The following is a 23400-nucleotide window of genomic DNA, read 5'->3' as shown; positions in this document are numbered from 1 at the left end:
CATTCAAAGAGCATACAGGTGTAGCTACTAAAAATAGCCCATGGGAGATATGGAAAGGCTTCCCAACAAACTTGTCAGGCTACTCTGAATTGTTGCCCCCTTTGTTTTCTGTTCACTGTACTTCTTTTTTTTTTAAAGACTTTATTTATTTGACACAGAGAGAGAGAGATCACAAGTAGGCAGAGCAGCAGGCAGAATGAGAGGGGGAAAGCAGGCTCCCTGCTGAGCAGAGAGCCTGATGTGGGGCTCAATCCCAGGACCCTGAGATCATGACCTGAGCCGAAGGCAGAGGCTTAACCCACTGAGCCACCCAGGCGCCCTCACTGTACTTCGATGATCTGTTTCTGGTGTGTCAACTGTATCTCTCATGAAGACTGGGATTCTGTCCCTTCCCCACCTCAGTTGTAAGTTTGTGCTGAGTTCATGAAAGGGAGGGACAGAGAAAATATAAAGAGAAGGCGACACTCCTGGACCCATCCCACCACTCACCACCCACTACCCACTACCCACCACCACCACCACCAAAAAAGAATTCCAAGCAAAGCAATTGCCAAGATAAATCACTTTTATCTCTATAGGAAAGGGAGGATCTAAAAAAAATATAAATTACATTAGTAACACAACATAAGAAAAAAACAGGGGGAAAAAAACAACAGAGAAATCTGTATGATGCTATTCTAACCTGTTTATAAAAAGGCCCTGCATCAGAAATTCACAATCCTACCCACTTCTAAAAATATATTTAGACATGTACAGAAGTGGTGGGCTTGTTTTTAAATTGTTTGCTTTTTTTGTAAAAATATATTAAAGGTGAATAGAAATCCTCTCTCCCTGCCCCCTATCCAACCCCCAGCTCTGTGCTGGGGATTGGAGACCAGAGGTAACTCTCACCATGTTCTACACCTTAGTTACTACCACTCCCAACCCCTCCCCAACTTACTTCATCACTTAGAACCTGATAACATTAAAAAAAAAAAGCACACTAGCCTCTTTGGAAAAGCATAACTCTGAGGGTAAACTTGCTTTTCATTTAAAACACAAAACAACAAACAGGAGGCTCTGAGAGCCCAACTAAACTAAATGGAAACCCAGTCAAATGGAGGTTGGGTTTCAGCTCCACAGAAACTTCTAACAAAGAAACAGAGGGGAAAGAGGCCCGGAACCAGGGGGATTTGCTAGCAATTAGCTGCCTTTGAAAGATCAAGGGGGTGGGTGTTAATGAGCAGAAGGGCTGGGGTCCTGGTCTTGGTTACAGCAGTCAGGGCCTAGTCAGACAGTTGCCTACACAGGGACACAGGCTGCCCCCCTTCCCTCCCCTCACTACCCTCTGCTGCCTTGAAATCCCCAAGAAAGCAAAGCTGGGTGGAAACAGAGGAGAGGGGAGTGGGGACCTCACATGCTAGGGGGGAGGTAGCCAGGCTTTTTGCCTTTGGTGTGACTAGATGGAGGACTGCATGGCCCCTGGAGTTCCCAAAATTAAAAAAAAAAAGCAGATGGTTTTAAGGAACCCCTGATTCCAAACAAGGAGAGTAGATGTGGGCTGTAGAGAAAAGAGAGACAAATTGGAGACACAAAGACAACATGGGAAGCCTCACATACTCCTGTGGCCTGCATGGTAGCTGTTAAGTTCCCCAGAAGCACTGGGCAAACTGGGGTGAGGTCGAAGTGGGAAGTAGAGGGCAAGGATGCTCTCTACTTGCGCAGTACCAAAATGGAGGGAGTGGGACATTCTCCATCCAGTCCAGGGTGCCAGGGAGGCAAGACAGGCAGAGGTGGAGGGAGTTAGGGGGAGGAGAAGGATCAGGGAGAGGGGTTGGGCATTGTCTGGACTACAGAGACATCCACAAGGGGAAGACAGGGAGTGGAGGATCAGAAGATCTGCTCCTTTACAGATGGGCATCTCCTCTCCCAGGCTCAGGCTCCCGAGTAGTGCATCTGCACTCTGCTTGGGCATTGACCTGATGTCTGGGAGCACAAAGGCCAAGAAGTGAAGATGTGAGTTCTGAGGTCTTCTTCAGACCAAGACCTCAGGTGTGGAAAGAAGCAGGGAGGCTCCTGATGGAGAACCCAGGGGTGAGCTCTCCTGTCACATCCTCTCCAGAAGGTCCAGACTGTGCTCTGTGGTACAGGTGAAGAGAGCAGGCTGTACATAGGGCCAGGGTTATCTGCTTCAGTGGTAAGAACTCTCAGACTTTTGGAAGATGGTTTTTCACCTGTTGGGGCCCAGCTACAGCCATGTGGATAATGTTCTGTGGGACCTCAAAATCCAGGCAAATCCCTGAAGTTCACCCTGGGACAGGGGACCTCATCTGTAGCCACCCAAAAGTAGCTTCCTCCAGTGGGCTCCAAAGTCATGGTCAAAGGCTTGGGTGTCAGTCCTCTCCCCACCTTGAGAAGTGATAGAAATCTCTCTTCTTCCCAAAGGTGAGTCAAGTCAGCCCATAACCTTTCAAGCCCACCTCTGAAAATGGCCCATGGTGGGGCAGGAAGGAGACTCTGGAATCTCCTCTTTATTTTCATGAAGCATTTGGCAAGAGGGGGCAGAGGCTAGACCCTTCTCCCAAGAACAAGTCTGGAATGGGACATGTTCACTAGGCTAGGGGGAAGAAGGGGAAGGAAATATGGGCAGAGAGGGACAGGCTTCTGGAGACAGGGTGGGAGCTGCAGCAAGTGTTGAGCACTGGGCATCCCACTTCATGACTAAGGAAAGAACAAGGGACCCAGGCTCACTTTATGCCTCTCCTGAACCTGTCTTCCAGCTTTAAGTGGGGATAAGAATAAAGGGCAGACAAGGCTGGTAAAAAGGAAATGGGCTGGAGCAGCAGAAAAGAGGGCTCTAGTCAGCCAGAAACCTCTCCCATTCACTGCTACTCAGAGGTATGGAGAAGGCAGGATGCTTTAGTGGAAGTAGGGAAGGGAGTTAGGGGAGTTGGTGCAGGAGCCCGTTGGGGAGTCCATGCCTTTGGTCAGTTCCAAGAAAGCAGGACAATGCGCCTCAGCACCTTGTCCGGGGCAGAAAGGATCCAGGAGTGCCCCGAGAGTTGACAATGGAGAAGGCAATGGGGGTGAAGGGGTGAGGGGCAGGACATGAGGGGGCTCACAGAAGTAGTTTGCCATTTCTGTGGATTTTCAGGATACGGCCAAGTCTCTGCTTTGCTGTGGCCAGACCCTTTTTAGGACGCTTTCCTGTGAGGAAAAGAGAGGTAAATAAGGCTGTGGCACCGGCTTCAGTAGCAATTCCAGTATCAACTATCTTCAGTCTACCCCCCTCCTCTGTTCCTCTGCCCACAGAGTCTCCCCATCCTATACAGCTCCAGCACATATTGGGCAAGAAGGCTTCCTTAACCACTTCCATCCAATACCACATGCCTTGGTTCTTCCTATGACCTCCCACAGCAGCTATTAACCCCCTGGTTAGTCTATCTGGTTCCTTTTCCTCAGATTTCTTTGGTCCCAATCATTTTTCTTCCTAAATTCTGTGGGGCTGTGGTTATGCCTCACTGTCCTCTTATCCTGAGCACTGTTATTAGCTAAGAGCCTGGTTAGTGATTATATTTGGTGTCCCAGAAGGTGCTATCCCCAAGGCCCTTTTTCATTAGAAACCCCCATCTTCAAAAACAAAGAAAGAAAACCCCATCCTCATTACCCAAGGCCACACTGACCTCACTACCCTTGAGCTGCATGCTCTAGGGACTAGGCTTTGAGGGCCAAAGTAAGGAAAAGGGGGGATTAAGCACTCGTCCCATCACCTCTTCCTCTCTCTCCACACATCAAATCCTCTCTCAGGTCCCATGTGACCTCCTCCGTATTTGATCAATTTATCCCGTCCCTCTCTGTTCCCTCTGCTATAGCCTCAGCCTCTCTTCACTGCAGCCTGAACCTATGTATGCATAGACTTCCCACCTGCAGCCCACCCTCTGGTTACCAGAAGGCTCCTTCTAAACCCACACCTGAAATTCCCCTGTTTAGCACCAGTTAATGTCTCTTCATGGCCTAAGAGATCAAATCCAAGCATCTGAGGTTGGCCATCAGTATCCCTCCCAGGTATTCCCATCTACCAGAGTGCTTAGGGTTTGGAGCTGGTGACCCTAAGATCCTTCTCAGTTTTGCAACCATATGGCCATCATACCTTGTCCTGCTTGATTGCTCTGGGAGCCAACTGAAGGGCGCCGCTGGGTCAAGAAGACACCAGGGGCCATGGGTGTGGTGCTGCGGTTCGCCTGGGCCATACCAAAGGCATTGGGACGAGCAGTATATTCGTGGTCAGCAAGACTCCCTGAGAGGGCCTCTTGTTTAGGCTCAGGAGGAGGCGGGGGCGAGGAGGAGGTGAGAAGCTGGGGTGTAGTGGCCAGAGCTGGAGCTGGTGCTGCCACACTGAGAATGGACTCCTGAGGGCGAGGCTGTTCTACCTCCTTCAGTAAAGGCTTCTTCTTGATATATTTCTTCTTTTGGGCTTTCTGCAGCTCCTGAAATACAAGCCAGGTGGAAGGAGAAAATTCAGAAGTGGAGAAAAGAAAAGAATTGCCCAGAAAGGAAACTAGACACTGGTCAATGTGGTCCTGCAGCCCACCCCCACCCCAAGTCTAGCTTGGATGTATGTATACACAAGGCAGAGGCCTTCTAACACCTAAGAACATCTCTTTGGTACTATCCATCCTTAAGTTACCACTGCCATGAATCAGTACAGTGGTAACAAAAAGGTAAATGAATTCAGAGACTTGGGTTTTGGTCCTAGCACTGCCATTTATGAAGTGGACAATGGACACTTCTAATAAGAATAGCTGAATTTATGACAGCAGCTAAGGCCCTTTGTACAGTTGACACTTGAAAAACATAGGGGTTAGGGATACATGTGGGCGAAAAATCCACATTTTAACTTTTGACATCCCCAAAACTTAACTACTAATAGCCTACTGTTGATTGGAAGCCTTACTAATAACATAAATGGTTGATTAACATATGTTTTGTTATGTTAAATGTAATATTATAATAAGGTAAGTCAGAGAAAAGAAAATATTAAGAAAATCATAAGGGAGAGAAAATACATTCATAGTACTACTATAATTTAAAAAATCTACTATAATTAAAAAAAAATCTATGTTTGAACCTACATAGTTCAAACCCATGTTGTAAAAGGGCTAACTGTATACTTCATTTATTCCTCATAGTAGCCATGAGAAGGAAAATGCCTCAGGTTATAGAGGAGAAAACTGAGGTACAGGGATATTAATAAGTTGAACCCAAAGCCTCACAGGTGAAAAGTTGTTGGGTCTAGGATTCAGCCAGGTCTAACTGAATACCCACCGTGCACACTTCTCAAAAACAGACCTCCGGGTGTGAAAGAGTAGTAGCTTTGGAATGAAAGAAACTTGGGTTCAAATCTAGGTTTGTGTTCCCTAAATGGGATGACCCTTGTCAAGTTACTTACTAACCTTTGTGAATCTCAAACGCCTTATCTGTAAAATGGGCAAAATAAATCTGTTTTTTAGGGTTGCCAGAAAGATTAAATAATGGTGTAAAAACTCATAGCACATAATAAGTACTCAACAAATGGAAAACTATTATTCTATGTTCATCTCTTACAATGGATTCTCTTCCTCTTGCTGGTCTTTTCTTTTAATAGAGGACTTGGCAATCCTCCAGGTCACTGGGTCTTAAAAACCTCAATTCTGGATGGGAGGGATGAATAAGGAGTTGTGTCAATTCTCCCAACATCTTGGATTTCATCCATCCACTGCTTTATGGATCTACTATCCACTGTGTAGTGGGTACCTGTATAGTGGGCATCTGGAGCCCTGAGAACCTGGAAAGGTGGTGCTGAGAGCATGTGAACGACTTCACCTTCTGAAATGCTACACAGCCACACAGACCAACTCAGTGATTACATTTCTTTGCCTTGGCAACACGGGCCTACTCCTGCCTTCGGAAGATCTGACAGGCTGTGGCTATCATAGGAATTTCTGGGGGATAAGAATAATAATATTAGTAATACATGCCAGGTACTGTTCTATAATTTAACTCATTTAATACTCAGAAGAAGTATGAGAAGAAAGAATGAAAATCCCATTTTTAGGAGAAGAAACTGTGGCACAGGGAGATTAAGTCATTTTTCCAAGGTTATAGGACCAATATGTGACCAAGCTTGGATTCAGACCTAAGCCATCCGGCTTCAGAATCTCTTTTCTCAACCACACTGCTATTCCACCCATACCAGAAAGTACAATTCTGCCCCCATTTCTCTCACCTGAATCCAGAAATTATCTATTCACACCTAGATCACATAGCCTAAATTTTTCTATTGTCATTGCCAATCTCCTTGTTATAATTCATCCAGATTCCCTCACTAAAGACTAGACCATCTTAGGACAGGACCACTTACACCTTGCCAATCCTTGCTCAAAAACCTGTTAGCATATCTGAGATTCATGTTTGGTCATTCATACTTACCCAATCCATAACGATAACACTGAAAAACTAACACATCTATAGTACTTTGCCTGCGGCAAGTGCCATGCTCACAGCTTTCCCACACATTACCTCATCTAATCCTCAAAGTTTATGAGGAAACTGAGGCACAGAGAAATCAAGTAATGTGCTAAAGTGGTAGAGTGAGGATTCGAACTCAGGCAGGCTGGCTCTACAATCCCTTTTTAAATCTGAATCTATCTTATTCCAGTTCCCAACATGCAGCTTCCAATGCAGAAAGATCTGCTCATTCATTCATGCATCCATTCACTCACTCGCCCAACATGGATTAAACACATGTTTAGTATAGTGGGGATATCAAGTTAAATTAGATATACCCCCACCCTCGAGGCACTCACAGTTTAATAAGGGACACAGGAAAGCATACTTACAAGTACCATGAGAGAATACTACAGAAGCACAGAAAGCCACTGAAATAAACTGGTGGTAGGTGGTATGAAAGAGTGTTAGGTAAGGCATCTGAAAGGGATGATCCCCAATGGGCAGAGGGAACAACCTGTGCGAAGGCACAGAGGCATGAGACAGTGTGATGTACACTAAGTGAACTACAAGCACCACAGTGCAATAGTATGGCTGGTGCAAAGCACGTGCATGAGGGGCTGGTAGGAGGTTAGGGAGGAGAGGTGAATACAGACCAAATTAATAGGACCTTGGGTGCTTTGCCAAGGATTTCCCTTCTCCTGGGATGCCTCCTGTTCCTTCTAAAAGTTGAGCCTGCCAAACCACTTCCAAATTTCAAATTCTCTTCTTTGAGGTCATCCCTAACCAAACCGAACAGAAGTGAACTCCTTAGGAGGCACTAGTAGTTTTCACACCTTTAATTAATTTATCTGTTTATTTAAAAGAGTAAAACCCCGATCCCTCCCTTTTTTTTCCAAATTACATCTTAGATGGTACCAGGATATACATAACAGAAGTTCTGGTCAAAGAAGGCCTGCTTGGTCTGCTTGGTCTCTGCTGGCTCCCAACAACAGCCACTGAGACATTTTTAAGCAACTCTAGAGCTCCATATAACAGCATATTATAAACATCGTTCTATTAAATTTTATTTAAATAGGATATAATTATAAAATTATATAAACATTTAACTATTTTATTGAAGTAGCAAGTAACAGGAAATTTGAAGTTAGAGGATATGAGTTTGAATCTTGTCTCCTCCATTTACTGGCTGTATTATCCTGGACTAGTCACTTAAAGAGAGTCTCATTTTCTTCACCTGCAAAATGATGAAAATATCACCTATTGAACAGAGCCACTGGCAGATTATACAAAACATTGTACATGAAAGTACCTAGTGGAAAACAGATGCTCAGTAAATGCTCTAAGCAATTGGATGTTGCCTAAGGAGCCAAGGGGATGTTAATAAGGAGAGAATCAAAAAATTCAACTCTAACTGTTCCCAGGGTTGCTGAGTACAGTATACACATTAAAGAACTTTGCAAACTGTAACCTGCTAGGAGGTCAAGTTGGTTCTAGTGAAGTAACCCTTTAGGACAAAAACCAGTGGATAAAGTTTTCTTAGAAAGTAGGGGGTAAATATTAAGGCAATAATATTTGGTATACTTCTAGTTCTTTCTTTTGTTGTGAATTCCTCCTTCTAGTCATTTTGCCCAGAGAAAAATGGATGAACAAGAGAACAAAATAAAAAATGTCAACCATGACCCAAGCAAAATACTCATACATGGATTATAAGAACTAGCATAGAGGATCATAGAGGAAGGGAGGGAAAACTGAATGGGAAGCCATCAGAAAGGGAGAAAAACTATGAGAGACTCTTACCTATAGGAAATAAACTGAGGGCTGCTGGAGAGGAGTTGGATGGGAGAATGGGGTTTTAGGTAATGGGCATTAAGGAGGGTACATGATATGATGAACACTGGGTAATATTAAACACAGCTGATAAATTACTGAACACTACATCTGAAACTAATGATGTACTATATGTTGGCTAATTGAATTTAAACTAAAAAAAATATTTGGTATAGAGGACAAGGAAAGCCTCTCCCCAAAAAACAAATTCTGATACTGATTGGGAGGCTGAGAACTCAAATATACTCAGCTGGTAACCTCCTCAGGGCTTCATCTGAAGGCAAATGTTCTCATTCAAGGACAGAGAGAAGTTGGCCTGCTTGGTCTCCCCTGGCTCCCAACGACAGCCTCTGAGACATTTCTAGTTTTTGTCCTAAAGGCAAACTGGGATCAGTAGCAGGGCCACTGCCTGGGTGTCAGCACCTACCTGCTGGGCTAGCTTCGCAGCTGCTGCAGCCAACCCTGTCTCAATGGAAGCTACCCGGGTCCCCTCACGCACAGGACGGTCCTGTTTTGGGAGAGTTGGGGTCACACGGGCTGCAGAGGAAACAGGATGAAAACAATTATCTGAATGTCAAGCATATTCCCTACCTCTGAGCCTCTCCCAAAGGTGGTCTCATCGGTCTCCCAGCTTCTAGCTTTTTACAAAGTCTGATTTTGTTTCCCATCAGGTAAGAAGCTAATTTACAAATGTTCAAAGTACACAAAGCATACAATGATTATAGGATAAAAGTTAAGTTTCCTACACTGGCATTTAACGTTGTCCATGTCCTGCTCCTGGCTTACCCACCTCCTCAGCCTTATTTCCACATCCATATTCTCAGCTTTTCTAGACAGAATGGATTCCTTATTCTATCTCCAGAATATGTACAGCTCATCCTCTTTCTACTTTCATCCTCACCATCCACATTACCTACAGTACCCTCTTTCCTTTGGCCACATCTTCAAAACCTGACTGTCCTTCAAAGGTAAGCTGAAATCAACCTTCTGTACACAAACCTCTAGGACCTGTCTTGCTCACATTGGTCTCTCCCTCTCTGAACTTAAGATATATACCAGTCACTTCATATATAGCACCACACCATCCTGTCTCATTCCCTAACTTTGACGTACTGTTATGCACATGTTATTTTGCGAGCCCAACAGGCTATGAGCTCCTGAAGAAGACTATCTTCTTGTATAACCCTTTTATAGTGCCTTAACAACCTTGAATCAAAAAGGAGTTATTTTTTAAAAAATAGTTATTTATCCCACATTTTACACAGTAAGTATATTTTACCAAAGAGCCCCAGATGATGAAGGAAAGCTCCTATTTACAGAAGAATGCCAGCTAATAAATGTAGAAAGAATGACAAAATTGGAAAATCACAGGTTTGTAAGCCCTAATAAAACAACTGATTTTAGGGACCTGGATAGTGACACAGTACCAAACTATTACATACATACTACTTGCTAGTCTCAACAAGGAAAAAACTAACTTTACAATGGTGAGATCATATCACCTCCTTAACTAAGTATTAACTTGATTATTACTAATAGTGAGACAGCTGACTTCATGTACCTCCTGATGCAATGAAATATGAAATTCACAGCATCACCTTGGAAGTAGTTTTGCCAAATATCTAAAATCAAGTAAGTGGTTCATATTACTTCCAGTTTTTAGGAAACGGAGATAAGAGAACGAGTTAAATGATACCATGAGAAAACAGTCAGACATTCTACAAGATAACTGCCCTAATGTTATTAAAAAGACAATGTCACAAGGAAGTAAACAAATCTAGGTGGGATGGGTCATAGGACAATTATATTACTTTTTATAAGAAATAAATAGCACAAAACAAAAAAAGGGGGTATGCTCTAGATTAAGAGAGACTCAAAAGGCATGACAGCCAAATGCTATGCGAACTCTGCTAGATCCTTATGTAACAAACCCACTATAAAAATACCTTTTTTATGTTTAGACAATTGAGGAAATTTTATTATGGATTTAGGATTAGATAATGTGCAGGAATTATCAAATTATTGCTAATTTTGTTATGTGTGATAACAGGATTGTGGTTATATGAGAAAATGTATTTTTTAGAGATGTACATTAAAGTACATTGAGAGCAGGGAATGACAAAATATGTAGGATGTGCTTTAAAGAACAATTTTGAAAAAGGGAACTAATAGATGAATCAAACATGGCAAAATCTTGATAACTATTAATTGCTAGTGGTGGTTGTATGGGAATTTATTATACTATTCTATTTTTAATTAATGAAAAAAGTCAATGTCACAGAAAAAAAGAGGTGGTAGTGGTACCAACCTAGATTTGAAGATTCCTTGGTTGGTTAGCTGCTGCTGCTGCTGCTGTTGTTGTTATTGTTATTATTAAGACATTATTATTATTATTATTATTATTATTATTATTAAAACCTTTCTGTATAAGTAGTATGCAGATTCTAGAATAAGCAATTCAGGAGGCTCAAGTCCCTTCTTTAAAGACGGTATTTGTTCAAAAATGATCTGAAGCAAAAAGAACAAAGGAAAAAAGGGGTAGTAGGTTTGTTTATTTGAACAAATTATAGCTGAGAACTTCCCTAATCTTGGGAAGGAAACAGGCATTCAAGTCCAAGAGGCACAAAGAACTCCCCTCAAAATTAACAAAAACAGGCCATCACCAAGACATGACAGTGAAACTTGAAAAATACAAAGATAAAGAGAGAATTCTGAAAGAAGGTAGGGATAAAAGCTATTTAACCTACAAGGGTAGACACATAAGGTTATCAGTTGACATGTCCACAGAAACACAGCAGGCCAGAAATAAGTGGCATGATACATTCAAACTGCTAAGTGGGAAAAATATGCCAAGACTACTTTATCCAGCAAGGCTGTCATTCAGAATAGAAGGAGATATAGAGAGTTTCTAGGACAAGCAAAAACTAAGGGAGTTCATGAACACTAAACCAGTTCTGCGAGAAATATTAAATGGGACACTTTGAGCAGGAAAGAGAGACTGAAGGCAACAAAGACTAAAATGGAACAAGAACTTTACAGGTAATGCAATGGCAACCAAATTCATATCTATCAATAATTACTCTGAATGTAAATAGACTAAATGTTCCAATTAAAAGACACAGGGTATCAGAATGGATAAAAAAAAATAAAAGCCATCAATATGCTACTTACAAGAGACTCATTTTAGAACCAAAGATACCTCCAGACTGAATGTGAGGGGGTGGAGAACCATCCACCATGCTAATGGAAAGCTGGAGTAGCCATATCTACATCAGACAAACTAGATTTTTTTGGAGGAGGGGGAGGGACAGAGAGAGAGAAAGAATCCCAAGCAGGCTCCATGCCCAGCACAGAGCCCAATGTGGGGCTTGATCTCACAACCCTGAGATCATGACTCAAGCCAAAAATCAAGAGTCAGATGCCTAACTGACTAAGTCACCAGCTCAACCAGCCAGGCACACCCAGACAACCTAGATTTTAGACCAAAGACGGTAATAAGAGATGAAGAAGGGCACTATATTACAATAAAGGTATCTATCCAACAAGATCTAACAAACTTAACTATTTATGCCCCTAAATCGGGAGTAGCCAAATATGTAAGTGAATTAACAACAAAATCAAAGAAACTCACTGACAATAATGTAATAATATTAGGAGACTATAAACCACCCCACTCACAGCAATGGACAGATCATCTAAGCAGAAGTTTAACAAGAAAACAATGGCTTTGAGAGGCAGGCTGGACCAGGTGGCCTTAACAGATATATTCAGAGAATTCCATCTTAAAGAAGCAGAATACACATTCTTCTTGGGTGCATATGGAACATTCTCCAGAACAGATCACACACTGTGTCACAAATCAACCCTCTAACAGTACAAAAAGACTGAGATCACACCATGTATATTTCAGGCCACAACACTATGAAACCTGAAGATAAGCACAAGAAAAAATTTGGAAAGACCACAAACACATGGAAGTTAAAGAGCATCATACTGAAGTATGACTGGGTTAACCAGGAATTAAAGAAGAAATTAAAAAATACATGGGAGCAAAGGGAAATGAAATCATGACAGTCCCAAACCTTTGGGACATAGCAAAGGCAGTATTAAGAGGGAAGTATATAACAATACGGGCCATCCTCAGGAATTGAGAAAAGTCTAAAGGAACTGGAAAAAGAACAGCAAATAAAACCTAAGGCCAGCAGAAGGGAAATCATTAAGATCAGTGCAGAAATAAGTGATATAGAAATTTTAAAAAACAGTAGAACAGATAAACGAAATGAGGATCTGGTTCTTTGAAAGAATTAACAAAACTCATAAACCCTTAACCAGACTTATCAAAAAGAGGAAGGACCCAAATACATAAAATCACGAATGAAAGAGGAGAGATCACAACTAACACTGAAGAAATATAAACAATTATAAGAGAATATTATGAGGAATTATATGCCAACAAATAGGGAAATCTGGAAGAAATGGATACATTGCTAGAAACATATAAACTACCAAAAGAGAAACAGGAAGAAATAGGGAAGCTGAACAGACCCATAATCAGCAAAAAAATTCAATCAGTAATCAAAAATCTCAAAAAAAAACAAACAAACAAACAAAAAACAAGAGTCCAGGGCTAGATGGCTTCCCAGGGGAACTGAACCAAACATTTAAAGAACTAATACCTATCCTTCTGAAACTGTTCCAAAAAACAGAGATCAAGGGAAAACTTCCAAACTCATTCTACAAGGCCAGCATTACCTTGATTCCAAGATCAAAAACCCCACTAAAGAAGAGAATTACAGACCAATATCTCTGATGAACACGGATGCAAAAATTCTCAACAAAACACTAGCTAATGGAATCCAGTAGTCCATTAAAAGGATTATTCACCATGATCAAGTCAGACTTATTCCTGGGCTGCACAGGGGTGGCTCAATATTCACAAATCAAGGTGATATACTGCATTAATAAAATAAAGCATAAAAAAAACATACAATCCTCTCCATAGGTACAGAAAAAGCACTTGACAAAACACAGCATCCTTTCTTGATAAAAACCCTCAACAAAGTAGGGATAGAAGGAACATACCTCAACATTGTAAAGTCCACATACAAAAGACCCACAGCTAATATTATCCTCAATGGGGAAAAATTGAGAGCTTTTCCCCTAAGGTCAGGAACATGACAGGGATGTCCACTCTTACACTGTTGTTCAACATAGTACTAGAAGCCCTAGCCTCTGTAATCAGACAACAAAAAGAAATAGAACACATCCAAACTGGCAAGGAAGAAGTCAAACTTTCACTCTTCACAGACAACATGATACTCTGTAGAAAACCTGAAAGACTCCATCAAAAAATTGTGAACTGATACAAGAATTCAGCAAAGGGGGCGCCTGGGTGGCTCAGTGGGTTAAAGCCTCTGCCTTCGGCTCAGGTCATGATCCCAGGGTCCTGGGATCGAGCCCCGCATCGGGCTCTCTGCTCAGCAGGGAGCCTGCTTTCTCCTCTCTCTCTGCCTGCCTCTCTGCCTACTTGTGATCTCTGTCAAATAAATAAATAAAATCTAAAAAAAAAAAAAAGAATTCAGCAAAGTCACAGGATATAAAAACAACATACAGAAATCTGTTGCATTTCTATACACCAATAATGAAGCAGGAGAAAGAGAAATCAAGAAATAATCCCATTTATAACTGCACCAAAAATTATAAGGTACCTAGTACTAAACCTAACCAAAGAGGCAAAGATCTGTATGCTGAAAACTACAGAACACTTATGAGAGAAATTGAAGAAGATAAAAAGAAATGGAAAAACATTCCATATTCTTGGATTGGAAGAGCAAATATTGTTAAAATGTCTATACTACCCATAGCAACCTACACATTTAATGCAATCCCTATCAAAATAACACCAACATTTTTCACAGAGGTGGAACAAACAATTCTAAAATCTGTATGGGACCAGAAAAGACCCCAAATAGCCAAAGGCATGTTGAAAAGCAAAGCGAGAAGTATCACTATTCCAGACTTCAAGATGTATTACAAAGCTGTAATCATCAAGACAGCAGGGTACTGGCACAGAAACAGACACACAGATCAATGGAACAGAATAGAGAACCAAGAAATGGACCCACAACTGTATGGCCAAATAATTTTCAACAAAGTAGGAAAGAATATCCAATGGAAAAAAGAATGTAAAGAATGAAACTGGACCCCCTTCTTACACCATACACAAAAATAAATTCGAAATGGATGAAAGACCTAAATGTGAGACAGGAAACCATCAAAATTCTAGAGGAGAATGCAGGCAACAACCCTTTCGACCTCAGCTGCAATAACTTCTTAGTAGACACGTCTCCAGAGGCAAGGGAAACAAAATCAAAAACTAAGTATTGGAACTTCATCAAGATAAAAAGCTTCTGGACAGTGAAGGAAACAACTGACAAAACTAAAAGGCAACTGACGAAATGCAGGAAGATCTTTGCAAATGACATGTTGTATAAAAGGTTAGTATCTAAAATCTACAAAGACCTACTCAAACTCAACACCCAAAAAACAAATAATCCAGTTAAGAAGTGGTCAGAAGACAAGAATACACACTTTTCCAAAGACGTCCAGATGGCTAACAAACACATGAAAAGATGCTCAACATCACCCATCATCAGGGAAATACAAATCAAAACCAACTGTGCCCCACAAAATGTCTTTATAATTTTTTTTAATTTAAATTCAATTTAGTCCTTGAATAGAATCTGGTTTGAATAAGCAAGTAAGATATTTTTGGTACAATTTGGAGGGGGGATTTGAATAAGGATTTGGTACCAAATGATATGAGAAAATAAATGCTACTCTACTCAGGTGTCATAAAATGGTACTATGGTTATAGAAGAAAATGTCATTTTCATGGAAATGCATACTGAACTATTTAGTATGTTATGATGGATGACAGCAGCAAAAATGACAAAGTTAAGGATCTCCAAACACTCATTCCTGAATTAAAACAACGAAAAATCTGGTAAAAAATGTCAGAATAAACTTTTTCAGAACTCTGGAAGCTAAAGGCTTACGGCAACCCTCCAGTGGAGAATTCTAGTGGGGGAAGTGAAGGCTGTGGAACAGGGGTGAGAGGGAAAGATTTACCATATACCCACATATAAGTTTCATCCTTTTGGAATTTAGTGGGGACCCATCCTAAAAATAATCAGAGAAACCAACACATATAAATATGTTCACCCCAAATGTGAACTTGGTAATAGGCTAAATGCTTCACATTAAAGAAGTCAGGTAAATAAGATATATCCACGGATAGAACATCTGGTGGCCATTAAAATATTTAAAACAATGGCATAAGGACATACTTATGAAATAATATTTAAAAGGCCAGGTATATGTATTGGTTTTCAACTTTTACAGTCAACCCCTAGTTAATATAAAGTATTAATCACAAGGCAATATAAATGCTAACAACCTTGACAATGTAAGGGAAAATGTGCAGTTCACAGAAGGTCAGAAGAAGAAAGAAAGAATCGTGTTCTAATGTCGGTATCTTAGAAAGTGGGTAATCAAGAAAGAGTGACAGAGCTGAGAGAAAGAGAAACAGAGACTAAGCTGATACATCAAGAAATAGTGGTATAAACCCTACCATCTTGAGTTTTGGAGGTAATGACCAGAAAAAAAGAAAACCAGAAGGTTGTCTCTTAGACAAGGGATTGGAGGTGAGGAAAGCAGAAGTGAAGACCACTGCATTTCATCCTAAACTCCTCTGTGCTATATGATTTGCTACCAAATAAACACATTAATTCGATTAAAAGTCAATAAGCAAGATATAGGATTGTATACACAACCATAAAAAGAGATACATAGGAAAAACAGATTTGAAGGAAACGTCAAAACATTGACACAGGGGCTGCCTCTGGGTAGCAGAATCATGGGTGGTTTCTTCCTTATACATTCTTCTATTTTCTATATTTTCCAATTCTTCTATTTTGCTAATCAGCCAGAAACTATAGGGAAAAAAATACAATAAAAAAAATAGTAACATTTGCTGACTGACTCACTAAGAGAACACTTTCAAAGATTACCCTACCACCCCATTCCCCTGATCCCCAGCAAATAGCAGAAAGGCCAGATAAGGATGGGTGGGACCACAATAGCCAAACTAAGGAAAGAACCTAGACGTCCATCAACAGATGAATGGATAAAGAAGACGTGGTATATATATATATAATGGAATACTATGCAGCCATCAAAAGAAATGAAATCTTGCCATTTGCAATGACATGGATGGAACTAGATGGTATTATGCTGAACGAAATAAGTCAATCAGAGTAAGATAATTATCATATGATCTCTCTGATAGGAGGAATTTGAGAGGCAGGGTGGGGGGATCGTGGGGGATAGGGAGGGAATAAATGAAAAAAGATGGGATCAGGAGGGAGACAAACCATAAGAGACTCTTTTTTAAAAAAGATTTTATTTATTTATTTGACAGAGAGAAACAACCAGAGAGGGAACACAAGCAAGGGGAGTGGGACAGGGAGAAGCAGGCCTCCCACCGAGCAGGGAGCTCAATGTGGGGCTTGATCCCAGAACACTGGGATCATGGCCTAAACTGAAGGCAGACGCTTAATGACTGAGCCACCTAGGTGCCCCCATAAGAGACTCTTAATCTCATGAAACAAGCTGAGGATTGCTAGGGGGTTGGGGGGGAGGGATAGGGTGGCTGGGTTATGGACATTGTGGAGGTTATGTGCCATGGTGAGTGCAGTGAAATGTGTAAGCCTGATGATTCATAGAACTCTACCCCTGGGGCAAATAAGACATTATATGTTAATGAAAAAAATAGGATGGGTGGAATCAGCAGGGGATATCCTGGGGACCCATAGGTATGGAGGTACCAGCACCCTCTGCAGCAGACTGTTGCAGTAATAGCTTTCAACTTGCTCACATCTCCCTGCATGCAGAGGAGGATTCTGCAGTTCCCTCTCTCGAGAGGTGTAATCCATACCTCCACCTCTGGAATTGAGGCTTGACCATGTAACTTGCTTTGGCTAGTGGGACAATGGAAAACATGACACCAGCAGGGGCTTGAAAAGTGCTTGCAAACTGGGGCTTTCCCTCTCTTGCTAATGAACATGTTTCTGCTTTCCTGTGAAAAAGTTTACGCTGGCTTCCTGGTGGACTAGGAGAAACCACATGGAGAAAGCCACCCCAAATTTGGTCTAGACTCCTGAAGATCTGTTTAGACCATCCAGCCCAGGCCAAGCCAGTCCAGACTAGAACAACAGCTTAGCCAACCTACAGAATAATGAGAAATGATCAGCTGTCATTGTTCTAAGCCACGAAGTTTGGGGTAGTTTGATAAGCAGCAAAGGCTAACTGACACGCCCTCCAATGTGAAAACCACCCAACCAGTGAGATGAATAAAATTCTTGTATTACACTCTAAATTCCACATTCAACTCAATGATCATTCTTTCTTCCCTCCTCAGAGCTGGCCTCTCAAGCAGTACAGGTGACAGTCTAAGGAGCCTTGGGCCTTGTGAAGTTCAACAGTCATCAGAATTTCCCTCATCAAAGTATTACCAAAGGTCTGGGATGATGGTAGCTTCTCAGAAGCCTCAGAGTGCTAGGTGGAATCTGCTCAAGGTCTTCTTTTCACCTCAAGCCATATAACATCAGAAGAAACATGCTCGCTCCATCACCTCTGACTTTGCTGAGCTGAGTGCATGAAATGTGTCTTATCCACTATTTTTGCTCCAGCACCTAACACAGTATCCTGGCACACAGGTGGTACTCAACAAATGTTTGCTGAATAAACAAATGAGTGACTGAATCATATCTTCTTATGTTATGTATCCCAACTACCCCCAGCCTATTTTCCCCAAACCATACCTACAGAGTTTAAGGACAGAATACTGGATCACCTTTAGGACTCCATGGAGCATCATCTGAGTTCTTCTTTTTCTTGGGTCGAGATTTCAAAGCAGGGTCATCATCATCAGACTCCAGGGAAGGGTAAACTGCAATGAGAGGGGAAAGCAGGGTAAACGGATATTTCATCTAGAAGGGTGAAGACGGAATGATGCCTACACCTCAGCTCTGGCCATTCCCCTACCAGTAGACCCTTTACTTAATCCACACTCAAATGCAGGAATCCCTGAATATGCCACATACTTTTCATGTCTTTCTACTTTTGTACCTTTGCTGCAAATGTCCTTCTCCAAGCATCACCTAATTCTGATTCACTCACTCAACATCCATTTAGTGAGTCACTTCATGAATTACTTTACTGACCTTGCAAAACTCAGCTCTAGATTCATTTCCTAAGAAGCCTTCTTGTTCTTCTAACCTGATTCAGATGGCTTCTCAACTCTCCAGAGTATCCTGGGTATACCTCTACTGGATTTATTTATTATATAGTATTTGAGAGTTGAAAAGTAAATAAGTCACCCCTAACTTACTGTAAGGGCAGGAATAAGTATTATTTGATTTCAAACTAAGGGAGCCTAACACAATGCAGAGTACGTACACAATAAATGTTGGCTGAAATGGAAAAAGAAACGCTATACACATTATCACACAAAGGGAACAAAAAGACCACTTGGGCTGAACTGACAACAAGATTACTGAAACTGAATGATCTGAAAGGCAAAACATATATACAAATATCTCAAGCTATACACATACACACAAACATCCAGTTTTATCACATTCTGCTCACAATCCACATGCAACACCTATAGGATTTAACGGGACAATGATGTAGATAGATCCTACTGATGAAGTCAAATTCTGTGTCTACTGCTTCTAAACCTGAAAGAGAAGCAAAGTGAGAGTGAAACTTCTTCCTAGTGATCCTACTCATCCAAATGACCAGACTCAAATTTCTCTAGAATTATCCTTCATCAGAGGAATTCTAGTCACATACTTCTTTCTAGTAGGACCTCTTTATAGGAAAATGAGTTCATTTTTCAGGCCTTCCTTTCTTGAGCAAAGAGGTAAAACTCCTGCCTTCTGACTTTGAAAGAATCAAAAAGAGGGGTCACTGATTGTCCCTCAAAAGAAATAGCTTCTGGTAACAATTGTTTGAGAAAGATCCCATCCTTAACAGTCCCAGTGGCTGTCAATATTATTTTGTTGGGTCTGAAAGGGTTTGCCATCTCAAGGAAAGTAGTATGGTATGGTAGAAAAACCGTGAGTCTAGGGATCAGATGTTACTTTGAAATCCTGGACTGATCCACTAGCTTTGTGACTTAGGAAAACTCTAGGTTTCACTATCTTCACCCATAAAATTGAAATAATACTACCTGCCTTGAAAAGTTGTAAGGATTGAAAGATAATAAGTATAAAGTAGCATGCAAAAAGAAATTCCATTCTGTTTCATGTCTTATTCAAGAGAGGTTATGATGTAGATAATAAGTAAGTGTAGACCTTTAAAGAAAATAGAAGTTAAGATACACATATTAAAAATGTAAAGGTAGGGGCGCCTGGGTGGCTCAGTGGGTTAAGCCGCTGCCTTCGGCTCAGGTCATGATCTCAGAGTCCTGGGATCGAGCCCCGCATCGGGCTCTCTGCTCAGCAGGGAGCCTGCTTCCTCCTCTCTCTCTGCCTGCTTGTGACCTCTCTGTCAAATAAATAAATAAAATCTTTAAAAAAAAATGTAAAGGTAGAAAGGAGTGATGTCCCCCAAATGGAGTTAGGAGCTCCAAGTATTTGTCCCTCCACTGCAGCAACTGTTGAGTAGCAAAAACTGTAAGAATAAGCATTTTGGGGACTCTGGAATACATTCAAAAACTTAGAAGGGGAATGCTTAACAACAACAAAAAAGTCTGCTTAGTTTGGCATTTAAGTAAATTTCTATCAAGAAATCTCAGTTGACCACTAAGGCTACAGAACGGATATTTCAGTGACCACATACTAAAGGACACTGTCTATAAAAAGCCTTTGGAAAGTCACTAAATAAACAAATAACTGTAGCTCACAGTAAGCAACAACAGAAAACTCTGGGGAGGGAGGAAAATAGGACTTCCAGAGTTACCACATTATATAATATTCAAAATGTCTCAGCTTCAGAAAAACTTATGAGGCATGCAAAGAAACAAGTATGTTTTACTCACAGAAAAAATAATTGATAAAAAAAACTCTCCATGAGGAAGCTGATATTGGAATTACTATACAAAGGACTTTGAATCAATGGTCCTATGTGATCAAAGAGAAGCATGTTTCAACAAAAAACAGAATATCAATACAGAGATAGAAAATATAAAAAGGAACCAAATAGAAATTCTGGAGCCGAAAAGTACAATGTGGTTGTGAAAAATTCACTACCGGGATTCAATAGCAGATTTTGAGCGGGGAGAAAAAATAATCAGTGAATGTGAAGAAAGCACAATTAAAATTATCCAGTCTGATGAGCAGAAAGAAAGAAGAAAAAATGAACAGAGGCAAAGGGACCGGTGGGATGCTAACAGGCTTACCAATGTATTCATATGGGAGTCCCAGAAGGAGAACACAGAGAAAAAGCAGAAAGACTATATGAAGGTATAACAGCCAAAAACTTTCCAAACTTTATGAAATACATGAAGATAAACATCAAAAAACTCAATAAATTCCAAATAGGATAAACTCAGAGATCCACACTGAGCTACATTATATTCAGTCAGTAGATAAAAAGAGAGAATTTTGAAAGCACCAAGACACAGCAATTTGTCATCTCACAGGATCCACAATAAGATTAACAATCAATTTCTAATCAAAAACAAAGGAGACCAGTGGGCAGTTAGGTGATCTATTTAAAACACTGAAATAAACAACTGTCAACCAAGAATAATATATTGGGTAAAACTGTCCTTCAAAAATGAAGGCCAATTAAGACATTCTCAAGTAGACAAAATCTAAGAGAGCTTGTCATTAGTAAACCTGCCCTTTAAGAAATACTGAATAGAGTCCATCAGGCTGAAATGAAAGGATGTTAGAGAGTAACTCAAAGTTACATGAAGAAACAAGAATCACTGGTAGAAGTAAGTAGAGAGGTATATATAAAAGCCCATATTGTTTTATTTGTGGTTTCTGATTCCTTTTTTTGTTTGCTATATGATTTGGAATTCCAATACATACAATAATAACTTAAATCTATGTCAATAGAAATACAATATGTAAAGGTATAAGTTGTGACAAAAATAACAGGTGCAGCAAGACAATTATATACAAACAAAGTCTTTGTATGCTATGGAAGTGAAATGGTACTGATTCAAACTAAACTTAATAAAGTTATATAGTTAAGATATTAATTATAATCTCCAGGGCTTATCCTATGTGGAAAAGAAACCTTAAAAACATTTTAAAAAATGAGCAATGAATCAAATCGGTACACTACAAAAAAATCAATTAAACACAAAAGAAAGCAGTAACAAGGAAATGAGGAACAAAATGATACAATAAATGGAAAACAAATAGTAAAAAAGAAGTAAGTCATTCCCAATTGGTAATCACTTTAAATGTAAATGGATTAACTAAACTAAATTCAAAGCTAACAGAAGGAAGGAAATAATAAAGATTTGAGCAGAGATTAAAATGAAATAGAGAATAAAAAACAATCAAATCAGTGACACCAAAAGTTGGTTCTTTGAAAAAAAATCAACACAAGCAAGTATTTAACTAGAGTGACCAAAAAAGGGGGAGAAGACACAAACACTGAAAATGAGAATTTAAAGTGGGGATATTACTGCAGACTTTCCAGAAATAAAAAGAACTGCAAAGAATATTATGAACAATTGTATGCCAATAAATTAGATAAACTATATGAAATGGACAAATTCCTAGAAGCACATAAATCACTTAAACTGACTTAAAAAGAAATGGAAAATCTCAACTAACCTATAGCAAATATAGAAATTGAATCAGTAATCAAAAAGGCTCCAACAAAGAAAAGTGTAGAACTAAATGGCTTTCCTGGTGATTTCTACTGAGCATTTAAAGAAAAATTAACACCAATCCTTATCAAATTCTTCCAAGAAGTAGAAGAAGAGAGAACACATTCTAACTCTCACCTATGAGGCCCTCATATCAAAGCCAGAAAAAGATACTACAGGAAAAGAAAACTACAGACAATATGCTTTATGAATATTGATGTAAAAATCCTCAATCAAATACTAGCAAATTCAGCAGTCTATTAAAAGGATTATACACCATGGCAAAGGGGAATTTATCTCAGGAATGCAAGAGTAGTTCAAAGAAAATTAATCAAACAAAATTAATCTATCAATGCATGGTGGATAAAGAAAATGTGATATATGTGTAATGGAATACTAGCCAGCCATAAAAAGAAGGAAATCCTACCATTTGAAACAACATGGACAGACCTTGAGGGTATTATGCAAAGTGAAATATGTCAGAGAAAGGCAAATACTGTATGATTTTGCTTATATGTGGAATCTAAAAGAAAAAATCCAAATTCATAAAGAGATCAGATTTCTGGTTACCACAGGCAGAGATTGGATAATGGGGGAATTAAATGAAGGTGGTCAAAAGGTACAAACTTTAAGTTATGAAATAAATACATATTAGGGGTTAGTGTACAACATGACAACTACAGGTAATGCAACTGTCTAGCTTATTTGAAAGTTGCTAAGAGAACAGATCCTAAAAGTTCTCATCATGGGGGGGGGGAACCCTCTTTTTTATCTTCTTTTTTGTAACTATACGAGACCATGGATGTTAACTAAACATACTGTGGTAACTATTTCGCAATATATGTAAATCACATCATTATACCATATACTTTAAACTTATACAATGCTGTATGTCAATTATTTCTCTTTTTTAAAAGATTTTATTTATTCATTTGACAGACAGAGATCCCAAGTAGGCAGAGAGGCAGAGAGAGAGGAAGGGAAGCAGGCAAGGGAAGCAGGCTCCCCGCTGAGCAGAGAGCCCGATGTGGGGCTTGATCCCAGGACCTTGAGATCATGACCTGAGCCGAAGGCAGAGGCTTTAACCCACTGAGCCACCCAGGCGCCCCGTCAATTATTTCTCAATAAAGGGAAAGAAAAGTAAAGGAAAAAGGAATATTTTTAGAAATTGTATGAAAGAAAAAATTAAATTCATTTGAGGT

General features: G+C 40.1%; 1 protein-coding gene across 7 annotated transcripts in view; it reads right to left on the bottom strand.

Moving 5' to 3' along the window:
* Nucleotides 1–547: 547 nt before the first annotated feature.
* Nucleotides 548–23400, bottom strand: part of PHF8 (PHD finger protein 8) — a 91227-nt gene continuing 68374 nt past the window's right edge. For 6 of the 7 annotated variants that reach the window (XM_047715471.1, XM_047715469.1, XM_047715468.1 and 3 more), the window contains 4 exons: nt 18212–18307; nt 8723–8832; nt 4130–4466; nt 548–3186 (listed from right to left, as the gene is read on the bottom strand). In XM_047715471.1, coding sequence (XP_047571427.1) covers nt 3098–3186; nt 4130–4466; nt 8723–8832; nt 18212–18307 — 632 coding nt within the window. In that variant the 3' untranslated portion in view covers nt 548–3097. Of the gene's footprint in view, nt 3187–4129; nt 4467–7371; nt 7703–8722; nt 8833–18211; nt 18308–23400 lie in introns of those variants that run through there. The other variant, XM_047715473.1, reaches the window with a different exon arrangement.

Source organism: Lutra lutra, chromosome X (genome assembly GCF_902655055.1).
Source record: "Lutra lutra chromosome X, mLutLut1.2, whole genome shotgun sequence".
NCBI classification, from domain to species: domain Eukaryota; kingdom Metazoa; phylum Chordata; class Mammalia; order Carnivora; family Mustelidae; genus Lutra; species Lutra lutra.
This window is presented reverse-complemented; position numbering and strand designations above follow the sequence as displayed.